The sequence below is a fragment of the Buceros rhinoceros genome, unplaced genomic scaffold (assembly GCF_000710305.1).
Source record: "Buceros rhinoceros silvestris isolate BGI_N320 unplaced genomic scaffold, ASM71030v1 scaffold16064, whole genome shotgun sequence".
NCBI lineage: Eukaryota > Metazoa > Chordata > Aves > Bucerotiformes > Bucerotidae > Buceros > Buceros rhinoceros.
The window spans coordinates 52593-69127 of record NW_010410182.1 but is presented as its reverse complement, the minus strand read 5'-3'; the positions used below and the strand labels follow the sequence as shown (position 1 = coordinate 69127).

At 44.4% G+C, this 16535-nt stretch overlaps 1 protein-coding gene across 1 annotated transcript in view; it reads right to left on the bottom strand.

Annotated features, from left to right (window-relative positions):
- Positions 1 to 16535, bottom strand: part of CPXM2 (carboxypeptidase X (M14 family), member 2) — a gene marked incomplete at its 5' end in the record, with an annotated part of 73016 nt that overhangs the window by 4039 nt on the left and 52442 nt on the right. Inside the window, 7 exons of the mRNA XM_010135521.1 lie at positions 950 to 1049; positions 1586 to 1725; positions 5165 to 5462; positions 6441 to 6620; positions 7458 to 7654; positions 9024 to 9147; positions 14468 to 14556. Of these exons, the coding sequence (XP_010133823.1) occupies positions 950 to 1049; positions 1586 to 1725; positions 5165 to 5462; positions 6441 to 6620; positions 7458 to 7654; positions 9024 to 9147; positions 14468 to 14556 (1128 nt within the window). The remainder of the gene's footprint in view (positions 1 to 949; positions 1050 to 1585; positions 1726 to 5164; positions 5463 to 6440; positions 6621 to 7457; positions 7655 to 9023; positions 9148 to 14467; positions 14557 to 16535) is intronic.

The window sequence follows — 16535 nt, the reverse complement described above, 5'->3', positions numbered from 1 at the left end:
CACCCTGTTTCGTTCAGCATGCTCCTCTCTTCGCAATATCCCCTCTGTCGTTTCTTCATTTAAGATGACAGTGTGTCTTAAATCACGGTCCAGTAGCGACACAAACGCATGGTCACTCGCCCATGAGCTAAATGCCAGCAACAATTTTCATGCATTATTATTAATAATCTTGTAACTGCCTAGCGTCGATTTAAGGCACTTCTTTCTTCTGTGCCATAACTACTTTCCAGGCCATTAAACAGGCTTAGAGTTTACTCTGGGTCTCCATACCTATGGCCTGGGTATAGATCAAGACTGTGCTAACGGGGCAAACGGCATCTGTGCGGGTTTTTTTAAACTATGCGTATTGAAAGGTAACTCTCGGGGCTGAACCTCACCTGTGCAAAGCAGGGTTTCTACATGCCATTAAATGATCTTTTATAAAGCTGTGATGTTTTGCAGGAGGCTCTTCAGGCTTCCCTGCCACAGCTGCTTCTCCTCTGGACACAGTTCTGCATCACATCTACCTCATACTCACAGTCCCATAACTGTTCACAGGCAGAGAAACTCTTCGTCCAACAAGACATCACCTACACTCTTGTTTTTTCAGTGCCGTAACTATTCTGGGTTAGATTTGCACTGCCTCTAAACGAGGAAAGGAGCAGTAACAGTTCTTCAGACACAGCCTTACTCAGGCTATTGATTTGGGGCAGATAACAGGTGATTTGCTCAATACTTTAAGAGGTGGAAAGAGGAAGAAGGGTAGAGAGGAAAGCCATCCTTCTGTCGATGACTACACAGCCGCACCACAGGAAGAAGTGATCCCTTCCCCAGGCACCACTCCTGCAACGCTCTCCTTGGGCTGCACGCTACCTCTTCTCAGAAAAGAGCCCCAAGTTGCTATGAGGTTCCGTACGTCATTTTTAAACCAAGAGTCTGTTCATTTGCACTGATGGTTTTGGGTTTTTACCTGTGCGAATGTCATGGTTAACACCTTCGACTGAAATAACAGCATTTGGGATGCCCTTTCCATGCACATCCTTTACTATGCCTTTGATGCCCCGATGGACCTATTGAGAGAACAAACAAACAAACAAATATTTCACAGCAACAAACAGTGCTATCGTTGGGAAGATACAACGAATCATCTACTCCACATGTGATTACGTACATTATATTCCTATGTACATTCCTATATTATATATTACCATTTTATTATATATTATCATGATTAACCCAGTAGGAGCATTCCAGGCATTAGCTCCTTGTGAAACAGCTGACACGTTCTTTTAGGATCCCTGAGGCATCAAATTCAAGAGACAGATAAACCGAGCAGACAAAGCAGCAGACCTAAGGGTTTTTTCTGACAGTCTTTCTAGCAAGCTCTGCACTCACGGCAAACTGTAACAAGCTTCACTGTTTTATTCTCCTAAGTCAAAACAGCCTGGCTGGAGTGACACACCAGCACTGCTCGTAGGTAAGGGTCTGCCACAAATACCACCTAGCATGTAATTAGTCATGCAAGAAAAATATCAGGAACCTTAAACTCTGCTTCAATCTAAAGGGAGACGTCAAGTGACTCAGAAGTTGCTCTGCTGTCGCATACCTGTTCCATGAAGACGATCAGGGACTCGCGGTTGTTTTCCCATTCTTCAGGCAACTCGCTCTCGTGGGGATACTTGTCGCAGCCGACGTAGATGGAGAGCTCAAAGCAGTTTGTGTGCAGATAACTGAAGTCATTTATGCCTGTCAATTGGGGGGAGAAAAGAAACGATTTTATAACCTCTTTAATCTGCTGATCAGGTCCGATCAGTTTATTCAAAGTAATACAACTTAGTTAAACGCCAACTGGGTGCTTCTACAGCCGGCTCAGTGTGCAGACCTGGCACGGTAAAAATTTTTTAGAAATGCCACGTCTCCAACGCACCAGAGGAACACCAGAGCTACAGGTTTAACAAAACAAGACGTCTTCCTTTGCCGCAAAGAGGAACGTCCTTTCTGCCATTACAAAACTTGAAAGAAATAGAGATCTAGTGGAAAACAAACAAATTACAGTCACTCCAGATCAAGTTTCTGTGATATTGATGGAGAAGATGGGGAGATCCAGGCAGATGTTAGGAAAGGTCTCTCTTTACAGCAGAAAGCTTCTGCTGTGCTTTCCAGAAAGGACTAAGCTTTGCTAATCCTGGACGGAGCAGCTCTCACTGGGGTTGTAGAAATGGGATGGTCTGCGTTAGCTTGCATGGATGTGCAACCACTAACCCAATTTGTACAACCCGAAATGCCGGACACAGAGTAACGTTCACACAGTGATTGTTATGTTAAAGCGATTTCGCAGAGCAGCTGATGAAGTAGGTTCTAGTCTAAATATTTTCCCACGTAAGTAATCTAAATGATAGGAAAGCCAGAAAAGTCAAGGTGGTAACACTTCTTTCAAGTTATATATGGTGCCTGCTAGCCTGTAAGGCATGGAAGGATTTATTCTGGTTTCTCCCTATCATGGCTTTGCAGAGGACCGGAATTTGCATCGTTGCTCGGCAATGGGGATTTCTGTCTTAATCAAAACCCAGAAACCTCAGTGCCTCGGACCTCTGAGGAGCTGCAGTTTCAGTCTCTGCTACAGAGAGCGTAGGTCCTGAGCGCTGAGGAAGGCTGCATTTAGATACGGATCTCTCACACTTCCATTCTCCAGGTTTTTCTCCCATTTCTCACTACTATTTTTGCTTTATTAGTTCTCCACAATCACACAGGTAACACGATATAATACATGAACAGTAGAGGAAGAAACGATGAGAGCTTCATTTCTTCTTCTTCCTGCATTTCTAACAAAAAAAAATATTTTAAAAACCGTTCCTTAATAATCATTAATTACTATATTCTATATGGCAAACAAACAGTAGCAGGAAATGCATTCTCCAAGTGCTTCTGATTGAAAAGAGTTTAAAAAACCCCCCACGTCCAATTAGCACAAAGCAGCAGTCAAATATTTCACGAGTGCTCCTTGTCTTCTGGATGCAAAGCTGGAGGATTATATACTACAGATGTTCGGCTTTTCACTTTTGTGATGGGGAAAGCCTGAATATCAGGCGATGGCATATGCTGCTCTGCATCAACGTGCTTCCCCTCCATCTGAGAAACAGCCATGATTATTTTCCCCTCACATACTGTATCGAATCCTGATTAATCTGTTGTGAAATGTTTTGCAATACACAGTAATTGCTCAGTTTTAATACATGTATTTAAGAAAGTGGCTTGACGTTGCCAAGAGCAACTCTCTGCGTAGCGTCTGAAGATGCAAATCCTGCCTTGAAAACACTGGAAATAAAATTGCATTCATCTGTGCTTTGCCTTTGTGCAGTTCATGCAGTACAGAAACGTTCTGTGTCAACTTGCTGAAGAACTTGCACTCATCGCAGGCCATTGGTCAACTATCAGCCGTAATCCATATATATACACATATATATGCATGTATCTATCTGCAATACAAACCACTCTCTTCCATTTGTCTAAGCAGGAAGGAGTCTAAACCACTCTGCAGCTTGGAAGCCGAGTGAAAATGGGAACCACATCTTTGGATGTTTAGTCTGGAGTCCAAGGTGCAAAGAATTGAAAGTAAAAGCAATATTCCAGCATTGTTCTCAAAGACAACCTGGGAAGTCTTACTACGAGGTAAGAGAGCTGGATGTGAAGTGTAATGAGAAACATCACACAGCAGTAGAACAAACCAGCAGAACCAAATCCAATGTGCAAGTGTTAGTAAGAAATCAAGACACTATTCAGCATCAATATTGTTCACTGTGACCTGTAACTTGGTGTGACAGCTGCTAGCGACGTGGCCAATGTCCTCTTTTCTGGATTGATTCATAATCATGTTCATTATTGACACTTAGGAAAATTAAACTCATCGGTTAGATAATTAAGGGGTCAGGTTAGCATTCAGAATTTGCCGAAATGAGTAGAAATACATTGTCAGACGCTGGCCTTGTGATCTGAGAGTTCAATCTTCCCCCTGAATTCACCCAGTTAATACTTGGCTTTAAAGGCTGGACAGCACTAACCTTACATGGGCCACTGTAAAAGCCAGAAAAGCTGTGTCCAAAAATGTAGAAATGTTTTTGCAGTGAAACTACCTGCAAATTACACAGACTGGAGCCAGCTGCAGTAAAACGTGGGTGCACAGATGCTCCCCCGCCTCTGTTTGCCTTTCCTGCTGCAGTTGCCCCTATTGCCATTCAAGTGGTGGCAGATGCACAGCTCCTTTCCTAATTTCATACAACGCATTATCTAACCGATGTACTTGTAAAAACCAGAGATCTTGAGCGGAATTGTGATGAATCTGCCCGACCCTGCGTCTGCTCGAAGCATGGAGCCAGAGGTAACTGTGCCTTTTGCTCTTAAAAATGTGCTGCTCGCTGGGCTTTCCTGGAAGCCAATGCTCTGCCTGCACAGGTTGGGGACAGGCTGAACGAGGCGGCTGTAATTTATTCTGGCAGCAGAAATGCCCGCGGAGCCAGCGCAAAGGTTAAGTGTAAGCATGTCCAGGTCTTCTAGAAACAGGATGGTGGCAGGCAAGCAGCAGCTTCCTGTGGTATGTTTTTCCAACTCAGAATGAATGAGTGGGGGCTGATCTGAGACTGAGTTCAGTGAGTAGGAGGCCAAAATAATGTTTTTCTTATCCTAGGGCCACTGGAATCTCTCTCTGGAGTCGCTGCTTTAGTTGACACTGGTTACCTTTGATGCTGGGCAGCAGGTTTCTGCTGGCACGCTGTGAGATGGCAAAGGATGACAGGTTCCCCCTGCTAGTTAATTTGGACTGGGCTGGTTTTCTCCTGACTCCTTCAGCCCTCTGATTCGTGATGAAATGCAGTGAACAGACTTTCAGATGGGGAATATTCCTCTTAGGGCTTATGTTTTTACCACCACTGCCTCTGTGGTGTACACAGAGCAGTGACGGCGTTATCAGCGTCAACAAGTTTGACTGTGAGGTGCTGAGGCACTGGCCCAGGCTGCCCAGAGAGGCTGTGGATGCCCCATCCCTGGCAGTGCTCAAGGCCAGGCTGGACGGGGCTCGGAGCACCCTGCTCTGGTGGAAGGTGACCCTGCCCATGGCAGGGGGTTGAACTAGACCATCTTTAAGGTCCCTTCCAAGCCAAACATATGATTCTACGATTTTACAGACACTCACTTCCAGCCACGGTGTGCCAGGAGGCTCCGTTAACAGTGCCATCCTCCTTTTGGAAATCTTCTGTGTGACACGCTCTCCGCCTCGCATCTGTCATCAGCCGGTGAGTGGAAGCATAGGAATACGCGAGCCAGCGGAAGACGTGGTCGTCTGGGGTAGGTGTGTAGTCCTGGGTCTTCCACATCGACCGCACCATATCGTAGGGGTAGGCCACCACCAGCTCTCCTCCCTGCAAATTGCCACCCAGCACAAACGGAATTTTTTCCATCCACGCTATTATTGCCCGCGTCTCAACTGCCACCTGGGGAAAGGAGAAACAGCAGCTTTGATTCAACCTGCGAAAGCTGATCACCTCCACTCAAAGGCAGACCAGCCGCAGGAGCCCCACTGTGAGTTTCTTAGCGTGGAGCGAGTAACGAGCGCGGGAGATGTGGCCAGGGAGAAGGGCTCCTTTCAATGACAGTGTCTGCCAGCCGTGCTTGGGAGGTGACCAACAACCATAAAAAGGAACAAAACCTTAATGTTAGTGATTTACGGAGCAGAAACACCTACGCAGAGCGAGGCCAAGAGCAGCAACCAACAGCCACGTCAGACCGTGACACTGCCCCCCCCACCATGACACCAGCTGAAATGAGTTTTCAAAACCAGGGATTTTAACCACAGAAACATTTCCAAAGCCCACGGGACTGACGCAGTAAGTGCCCCCCTGGAGGAACCTCAGCCAATACAAAGAGTTGCCATTATATTTAAAAGGCCATGCAAAAATACATTTTTGTCACTACGCTCCGATAAATGACTTTAGCGTGAGACACTGCTCTGGTTCTGCATGAGCCTCAGCAGCTGCTGGGTTATTTCAGGTGAGAATATATTTCAAATAAGAACAAATACGAAAACCCCGGGAGAAATCTGTACGATGACCGAGTTTGCGAAGAGCTCATCTACACTGCAGAACGCGGGAGAAGCCGGGACTGAGCCCTGCGGTGGGTTCTCCTTGTCTACCCGTCCCCGCCTAGAAGCTGGGTATCGAGTCCTCCAGGTTCTCACAACAGCCCAGGTAGAAGAGAACCCTCCGGGCAGCAGTTCCCTTCCCAGGGGCTGTCTCTAAAGCACGGGGCTGGACGGTGCTTTTGTGGGGTGGTTTTATTTCCATTGACTAACAAGGAAGTAGCTAAGACCAGGTACGCAGCTTCACCCGCAGGTTCCTCATTTCTTGAGAAATGAAAAACTCTCTCCCCGCCTGCCCCAGCCTTTGCATTTCCCTCTCTCTGGTCTTACTCACAGTGGCGTTTTCAGAGAGGTACCAGTCGGGGATCGGGATGTGGTGGTTTGGAACTTTTTTTTTACTCTTCTTCTGATCTTCTGACTCCCAGAGCAAAGAGTTTAAATCAGGGAAATTATTGTTGATGTCAATGCCATCCTGAGTCCACCGTCCTAAAGACCAGCCCCCCAATTCGGAACCCTTCGATTAAAAAAAAAGAAAAAAGAAAAATAAATGTTCATTCCGAATACGACAACCTGTGAGACCTCAGCAATGTGCCTGAGGTAATTCTATACACAGAAGGATGAATTATTTAATTAACTGAAATGAATAATTGGCTTTTTTTTCCTAATTTTATTTTGTATGAAACCTTGAATGAGGTGAAGCAAAACCCATGAAAAATTTCTTGCAGTTAGCCAGAACGTTCTGGTTTGTTTTCAAGGTTTCTACTCCAGACTGGTTTTACCCCGGGTTGCACTGGAGATAGAACATACCCCCTTGAGGGACTGTGAGTGTGACTTGTGTATTCCAGCGTTCTACAGACTGTCCGGAGAGATTCTTCCAGCGCATCTGACCAGCCCCTGCAATTTTTCCTCCTGCTGTCGGTCTCTTCCAGACTGAATCAGTTCGATGCCCACCACACTGTGCTCTCCTTACAGATGCACTACTACATTTCAGCTGCGGAGGAAGCAGATTTTCTTGTGTTTCTCATGAGACACAGGCTGCATGAATTTTCCATTTTCCCTAACGGTGTTTGAAGCGATCTCCCCTCCTCAGTGTGGTTTGTTCTGGCACCCTTCACGACCCTACTTTCCATGCATCTTCCTGTTAGCCAAAGTCACAGAGAATACTGTTTCTTTCAGCTTTTTTTTTCCTCTGAGTAAGATGTTTCAGTGCTTTATGTTTGCTGTGATATGTTCAATTTTAATTTTTTTGGATGGCTTATAAAATACTGTTTTTGACAAAAATGATGACAGGAGCATATTTCATTCATCTAAGGAATAAAACAATTCCGTGGTATGTTCATAATCGTATTACCGCTTTATACGCCTTGTCATATCCGTCCGGGTTGACCGAGGGCAGGAGGTGGATTCTGGTACCCTCGATGAGATGCACGATGCGCGGGTTCCCGGCCAGGTATTCCTGGCACATAAACTGCATCAACAAAAGGATCAGCTCACGTCCGAGCACTTCGTTCCCATGAGCTCCGGCAATGTACCGGAATTCCGGTTCACCTGTGGGAAACACATGGAGCAGAAGGACAGTCAGGGTGGCAAATCAAATATCTAACCAAATTTAACTGATGTCAGTCAGCAACGTTTCGCTTAAGGACAGCTGGAGAAATGCCTTAACTAAACAAATGATAGAAGAAAATTCAGCTTTACAGAAAAAAAAAAATTACTTCCTGTTGCTATTTTAGAAGAGTGGGTTTATGTACAGTGATATCTAAAGCCACGGTGTAAACCCTTCAAAACCCATTTTCCCTTGAACAGATTTTTAATTAATACTCCCAATTTGAGCGTTTTACAGATAGATTCTAAAAGTTCTGATAGTCTAACACGAAAAATACATTGCTAGTAGTTCTTTGGGACAGGTGTTAAAGCTCTTAAAACATAACCGTTAGTAACTGTACTTAACTGACTTCACACACTCCTTTTCCCTCACTAATCGAAAAGCAGGTTCACCTATATTTTTTCAAGGTTGTACTGAATGCCACTATACTTGCACTCCACTACAAAATACTTCAGAGATGATCAGGAATAGTGCCAGCTAAAAAGCTCCCATAACTTTGTTGTCCTTTGTATGAATAACACTTGCAAACATCTACAGGACAGACCCAAACCGGCCAAGCTATGGCTTCTGATCGACCTTCCCCGTTCGTCTGGCCACGGTAGGCTCCTGTCATGTTTTTTGCAGGGCTCAAGAAAAACTTTAGAGATTGCAGCTGAAGATCAACCCCAAGTCCGCTAGAGAGATTACATTTATTGTGCTCCATTCCTCATGGCAAAGTAGAGCGATGTCTAAGGAGCACGTCGCAGCATTCTTCCTTGTGGGGGACGGACACACATCGCGGGACTTATGGACATGACAATGCACAAGACACCTTCATTCCAACACCTTCATTCCAGTATTTGTCTCCAGAGAAGCACCAAAGGCTGAATGTTTCGATTCTGAAGAATTGTGTCACCACAGGAAATTGTATCCCAGCACTCACCAGTGAAAGATGACTCGGGAGATTTGACCTGTCCTTGCTTGCAATGCTTTCATATAAAAAAGGCTGTATCTATCCAGAGCTCCATCAATCCCCACAACTAAAACCCATTCCCCAGCACTGAAGTTCACTTTCAGTTTGCTATCGTAAAGAACAAAACTCATTATCATTAGAGAATTCAATTCCACATTCCAAGTGCCTTCTATTTGTGCTCAGCCTCCTCTTCCCAGTTTAGAAACACAGCCCTGAAGTTCCTCCCACACGCATCTGAAATCTTTGCTGCCGTGAACGTAATTCCATCACTGATAATTACCGCAGATACCGAGAATGAGGAGGAAAAAAGAGCCAAATCCCCACACCCTGCAACAGACTGAGTTAGACTAAATCCTAACCGACTTCGTGCTCTCCCGGGTTGTCAGAAATCTCGACAGCGTACAGCTTCAGCCCTTGGTGGCTCTTCCCGATATTGTAAATTCTGGTGATATTCGGGCACATTTTATTCACAGTTTTCATCAGCTGCCAACACAGAAATGACACGTAGTTAGACAATGCAGCACCAAAACAGGGTCATTAATTATTTCATTCCAAATGGGGGGTGGCAACACCTCTTCCTTTTCTTTTTTGGTTGTTTCTTAAAGCTTTATGCTTAGTTCAGGAATTTATGGCTCTGCTATTCCACACCACGTGTGTTTGTTCCGCTGGAACAGGCTGAATACTGTCTGCTGACACACTACAGCGTAGGTGAGGCTCAAGAACCTTCTTACACGAGCTGTATTTGCAATATTATCGCACAATTAAGGACTTGAGGGGGAAGTCCAATAGGAACAAGCGCAGAAAAATCATTCTGCCGTACTATCAAGGGGTAGTAAAGCACAGTTTTAAAACACTGCAATGTAGAGCAATTCGCCACCTTAACACTTCTTTCTACACACGCTGGGATTTACTCAAGGGGAGTGACCACGGGTGACCCAGGGTGCTGGTGGCAAACACTACCGGGACAGACGCTACAGGTTGCCCAGTAAAGGAGGTTTCTCGCTCCTTTGCCCTGTGCAGCAGCCCAGGGAAGGTATGTAAGGGTGTAGCGCTGCCCAAGCCAGCGAAGTTACACCAACGTCAACCAGATACTGCATGTCTGGAGTCCGGATTGTCCCATGAATACTTCCCTGTGGCATTTCAGGTGAATGTTAAAATTTACAAACAAGACTGAAAATGTATTTTTTAATAAAAAGAAATTGCAAATACCTTTAAATGACTAGAATTTGTCTGTGGGTTTTTTTTTCCCTCCGTTGGAAGTCATTAAAGAAAGAAATCATTAACTTTACTGAAAATTGGAACCCTAGGGACTATTAATTAGACAATCTTTTCATAAACAAGGGTGCATGCATTATTGAAGAAATATTGTAGCATAACAAAACTCTTTGCTCACATACTGTTAATTTAGAAACAATATTGAATGATCACAATGCTGAGGATTTAAAACCCGTGATAATTAGACGTGTCCGATTCCCATGCCACCATTTATCAAATCTAAGTGGAAACAAAATTCACATTGGGAAGAACATCATTAAAATTCCTCTCATAAAAGGCTTCACTTCTATTTATAATCCCGTTGCAAAGAGACTGAAAAGATGCTATTTTTGAATGTTTGTTCATCTCACACGGTGGTTTTATACATATGAGAAACAAATTCTTTTGCGAGTCTAAACTCAGCACGACATCTGAAAAACCCCACAGCCAGTGATGCTCTTTCAGTGCATTGTCTGGCTGCATGTCTACCTGTTGTCACCACCCTCGCCATCGTCAGTGTGCCGGTATCAGGGGTACTCAGCTATCTCCACGGAACACTTTTTAAGGTTCTGGACACACGCAAGTGCGTACGTCATTTGTCGTTCCAGCCGGAACACGTAGAAGGCAGAGGATCCTGGTTTACATTTTACAGGCTTTGAGTTAAGTGAGTTAATTACTAAGCTTTTGAGACCGACCGCCTTAAATCTTCATGGTCAACCTGTCTGTAATGAACCAAAGACACTCTCGGTGGATGCGGAGCTATGGACCTCTTGCCAGAGCTTCACAGACCAAAACACATCCAAAGTCTGAGGTCTGGTGCGTGGTGATTATTCATTTATGTCCTGCAGACAAGAATGGATTGAAACAGAGAATTTCATCCGCAATGATGATTACTCGATCGGATTCCGTGTTTTTCTCCAATAGAGATAAATCTTTTTTTTCTTTTTTTACTCTGCCCATAGGTAGAGATGTTTCATTAAAAGAAGGTTTATTTTATCAGGCTAAAAATGGCTTTCTGTAAAGCATAAATATTATCTCAGCCCTGTGTTTCCTAGTTTCTCTCCTCACACTTTCTTCAAACTGCAGGAAACTCCCTCCGGGCTGACACGGCTCCCCAGGGTGTGAAATGGGGAAGGGGAGCCTGTCCTCTCAGAGCTCTCTCGGCCATCAAGCGGCAGAGCAGGAGCTCTCCTAACGCGCCTGGTTCTTCAGTCCGGCTGGAACACCAAGAACATCAGCTTAGGAAAGCAGTTAGAAATATGTTAAGTGTTCTTCACTAGTGAGGAAAACGCCTAGAACCAAGCACGTTACAATCAGAGGAAATCCTTTCCTTGGCCTCAGTAACTCCCCACCGCCTCTTTAATTGCGAGCATGTGATTACTTTGTGAACCAAACCAAGAACGTCTCCTGAATTAGGGCCTCTGTAGCAGCTCCACTGTGGCTCTTCTGCTAACGGTGTGGATATATAATGCAGTTAATTTTTTATCCCCTCCAGGCCGCCCTTTCTTGGCAGGCCCCAGCCGCCCTGTGCCCGCGTCTGTGATGTCCAGAGGTGAAGCAGCGACTCTTTCACGGGCACCCACTTGCCGTGGGGAAGGAGCTTGAATGCCCTTGTGAGGTTGAGAGCTGTGCTGGTGGTGGCATGTGCCTCCGGTGGGGTCTCCCAAGCCAGACAGGTCTCAACTGAAGGGTCAGACACAGTGTGTCCACGGGCAGGATGGGCTCACTAGCCTTCGGGCACCATCCTAGGAGAAGGACAACTCTGACTCCAGACCCGGGCAGATGGAGCTCGTTTAGCTCTGTAAGGCATCCATTATCTAAGAGAAGGACACTCTAACCAAACCTATGACCCGAGGACTTCGCTGTCACCGTCCAAGCTCGCCAGGCCCTGGCAGATGAACCTCAGGTGTAAAGGGTGGAGCCAGTTCCGCGCACGCTGCGCCTCACCTAAAAAACCCACTGCGCAGCCCTGAAGGGTGCACTCATCGCTTGCAGTGAGCGTGGGAAAAGCCCTTCCCAGATCTTTGCTTGCGAAGCCAAGCCATGATGAAATGTTTATATGTAAACATGACACTGAAAATACACAAATTTCCTACCTGCTTTTACCCTTCCCCTTTCCTACCACTGGCGCACTAGGTCACCTGAAATGTCCCCGTGGTTTCTCTGCGCTTTGTACAAACTGTCACAGGCAATTGATGACAACAGCCAGTCAGGCCTTTATTAACAGCCAGCAGGACTGTAAAACACTTCCACAATTACCTTCACTAACAGCTCCCACCGAACAGTTCCTATTTGTTTGTCACTACCAATTACTTACCCTATTAGCGCCCGGGAAAAAGCCTGTGTGCGGTCTTTGACGAAGCCCTGCAAAACCGCCCTGTGAAGGCCCAACGCCTCCACTTGGCAGAAAAGGTGTATTAAACGTTTGTCTAAGGGCCACCTACTCTTAGAGGAGGCAAGAGCACTCTCAGTCAATGTCTTTCAGGTTAGGGCTATTCTTCATCCTCTGTGGAGATCACAGAATCATTTCAGTTGGAAAAGACCCGTAAGATCGTCGGGCCCAACTGTTAACCTAATGCTACCAAGACCTCTGTATTTCTTATTCAGCTGTGAACCAAAGCAGAAGCTACACCCTCCTTGAGGCTGGAGCTTACCAGATAGAGACAGTCAACCTAGCATTGCACGGAACCTAGGATGTTCGCTGAGTATCTCTCTAGTCTTCTACATTTGGTTGTTTCACCCTCAGACTTGTTCAGCTGGTAAAACACACACAAAAGTGTCTTCAACGTTCTGTGTCATCGTTACATCACGTCCATAAACGTGGCTGACCGCGAAGAGCAACCCAAGGCTTCAGGGGCTTGTCCAAAGGTATGAGTCGCAGCCAGTTAAATGGATTTCAAAATGGACACTCCTGATGCTAAGGTATGATCTGGGTTTGTTACCTCAAAGAGAGGTTGTCCTCACACGTCCATCTCACACTCTCCATTTTAACAACTTCCTACGCGGCACGAATCCATCACGTAAATACGTCGTACTGCCAGACAACCCTGACTTCTGCAGACGAGATACAGCCAGCCTCCCCACTGACTGAAAGAAGAATCCTGAATGCTCTTTTCAGAGAAAAAATTGGTACTATAAATTTCGTCTTGCTAAACGGAAAGTTCTATTCAAATCGTCTGGCACAGAAAATCCCTCTCTCTCACAAATAACTTGACATATTGCAGTGTGCTGTAACGCTTCCAACTCACGGCCCAGGGAACACCCTCTCTGCCTCCTACTTCAGTGTTTATGGTAACTTCAAAGAACAGAGGTTTTCCGAGATGGCTGGCAATAAAGTAGCTGAAAAAGCTGACAATAACACACAGTATTTTTTTTTTTTTAAATTAAGTTGACTCTGGAAATTGACTGAGGAAAGAAATTATGAAATTCTAAGAAACAGACTTATTGCAACACAACCCACAATCTTCTGCCTACCAGCAGCAGAACCCAGTTAGAATCCAGTGAGCTCTAAATAAAATTACTATTTAGACACAGAGAAACCAAAAAATAGGAAAGCACAGAGAAAGACAGTTCGCAGCTCTCAGCCATTTACTCCTTGTATGAAAAGTGGGAAAACTTTCTGTTTTAAAGCTAAGGTTTTATTCCCAAAGATACTTCCAACCTGAGCAACCCGTCTTTCTGCCATGAGAATCTAAAACCCACTTTATTTTATTCTTCTTGACAGTAATTACGCCAATTGACTTTCTACTTGTCTAATCTTTGTGTTGAGAAATATAGGCCACGGAACGTCTACCGCAATAAACGCGTGACTCAGTACGCAATCGCGCAATAAAAGTGACGGGTGATTCATGCAGTATAAATACACCGAAAACCCAGCGCCCAGCGAGTGATTCACACAGCTCAAGTCCAAACACATCATCCTGATAGCTGACGGGAAAGTGGGCAGAAATATTTCTTCAGGACAGCCCACACCTATGCCCGCGGAGACAGGAAGCAAGATTCAAAACACTAACAAAACCATCGACAGGGTTTGCCTGTGTGAAGTTAAAGGAACGAGATGATCAAAGCTGATGGATTTAAACTATAGGATAATTTAGGATTTTCTTCTAGTGTTTCTTGGTGAGTTTTTGCTGATTTTCACCATTGTGAATACAGTATTGGTCTCTGCGTCATTTATTCTGATTATCCCAAACCACTGAAATGGAGGAGAATTCTGATGGCTAAGTCAGGGTCAAATCTGAAAGGGGAAATCACTGCAACATGCTCCACTCCAACACATGTGGCAGAAAAATGATGGCACATTACGTGTATATCCTCCCTCTGCCCTGTAGTGTCACCTGTTTAAGGTGAGATGATGAAGAAATTAAGACTGGGATTTTAATAGAGTGCTGCTTTTACCAGATAAAACCAGGAAAAAAATAAAATAGATAGCAGACACCATTTAGTAGTATTTTTAATGGGTAGAATTCAGATACCACAAGAGCTCCAAGACCTGCACCCACCCACCCACCCTCCATCCAGGAGGTGACACTCCAGCCTCTTGGCCTACCTGCCTCATTTCCTTGTAGTTGTGGTGTTTGAAGTCCAGATTATCTGTGGTTGTCATTTCATTTCTTCTGTGGTAATAATTATTTGGGTCTGAGAAAAGAAACAGAAGAATTTTCATGAGTTATGAACTTCAAACTTACAGATGCTTAGCCGTAATTCACGCACGGGATGTGGAAATCTGGCTTCCGCTGTCCTATATGTATTTAAAACAGGTTTACAAAAGCAAAACAACAACAAATTTGAAATACTTCTAATTACTGCCCAGATCAGCTCACGCAGAGCCGAAGAGCAGCAAGGAGGCAGCCGGCAGCAGTGTGCTCAGCAGCTACTCTGCCCCAACAGGAAAGCAGAGGGTTAGGTTAACCTAACCAAGGGTTAGGTTAGGCTTAGGCTACAGAGGGCAAAAGGAAAATGGAAAATGGCGAGTCAGATGCAAGCTCAAAGAGTGGGAAAAAATCACATCAGAGGAAAAAGCCCCAGTAAATGTTTTGTGTCTGCTTGATTAATTTACTATTCAAGGAGTTGTAGTTTGCTCGATGACTATTTTCGGAGACTGTGCACTGCTGGCAGAATGCAGAAAGGATCTACTGGGGATAGTCAACATCCCTGATTATTCACCTCAACACTTTTTTTGTGGAAGTCAGAGGTCTTTGCTACATTAACATATTCACTTCTATAGGGATATAATTTATAGTGTATCTATAGGATATAATTTATAGTGTTTCTACAGGATATCATTTATAGTGATAACAAAGGGGAGCATGTGGACAGAACAAACCCCTTTCTTTCCTTGACTTTCCAGGCCACTCACCTGAAAAAAAAAAACCCACCACGCTAAGACCGTCAGGGCTCAGTGTTCTGTTTCCTGATGTATGTGTTCCTAGTCTAATCTATTATGATTTATTTTTAGAGATAAACAAGTCTATCTGGAAAACATCAGACACATTCCTTCATTTGCCATATCTGGAATTTTGAGTAATCACCTGTCAGACCAGTGGCTGTCAGCCTGCTATGAAAAATTGTTTCCCTTCACCCCGAATCATTCTCGTTTGGTTTAAAATGATTGGGGAAAAAAAGGCAAACATGAAAGAGTAAATATCATCCTAAATATTAGCTGAAAGACACTGGCTCTAGAGAAGAAAAATCATTTTTTTTAAAGAGTATCACCTATCGGTTGTGATTTTGGGGGGAAAAAAGTGTAATTACTAGTAGGAAGAATATGTAGATATTATCCTGCAACAACAAATACTTAATGAAATTATGGAAAACTTGTAACGCTTACAAGTATCCTATAACTTAACATTTTTAAGCTTCATACTTTTTCAATCACAAATCAGGAGGGTTAAATTTCACATAGCTCACCAGCTTTTTTAGCTCATCTTTCCCACCTAACTTCAGGCTAAATTGATGCAGGTTCGCTGACAGCAACGATGCTGCACCAACTCTGCAGGTGACTCTGGAATGCCAAACCCTTAAAGGTCAACCCGTGTTAACTTGTAGAAGTAATTCAGTAATACACTGATGGCTGAGAAATGGAAATCATAACCCCCCCCACACACTTCTTCTAGAAAGAGGGAATGTGTTTAATGCCACGTGGAATATCTTCACCCTTGTAAAAATACCCCTCTGACGTAAAAATAAACATAAACCTGCCAGGATGTTGAAGGCTTTTTCTATCACCAAGAGCCAAAAATATACAGCAACTGGTATTTTCTCCTGACACTTTAATCCCATTCCTTTCAAAGTCTGGAGCTACATGTTGAAAGCTATACAGGTCTTGTGCAGAGCTGGCTACGTCCACTTTGGTAGAATTTATTTTCTTTAACGAAACAGAGAATAAGAGACTAAGAAACTCAAACTGCAGAAGAATTAAATTGAAATACACTGTTTATTCATGGCACTACTTGAGAGAGCCTCTCCTCCAAGGAGAAAACATCCTGTGGAAGCGCAGCATTCCCATTCACATGGAGCAGTACATTCCATTTTTCTATCGCTAATCTATCTTTCCACGATCACGCTCTTAGTTGCGGGTAAAGGCAGCTGGTTACCTTCCTATTTCTACTCTTTCC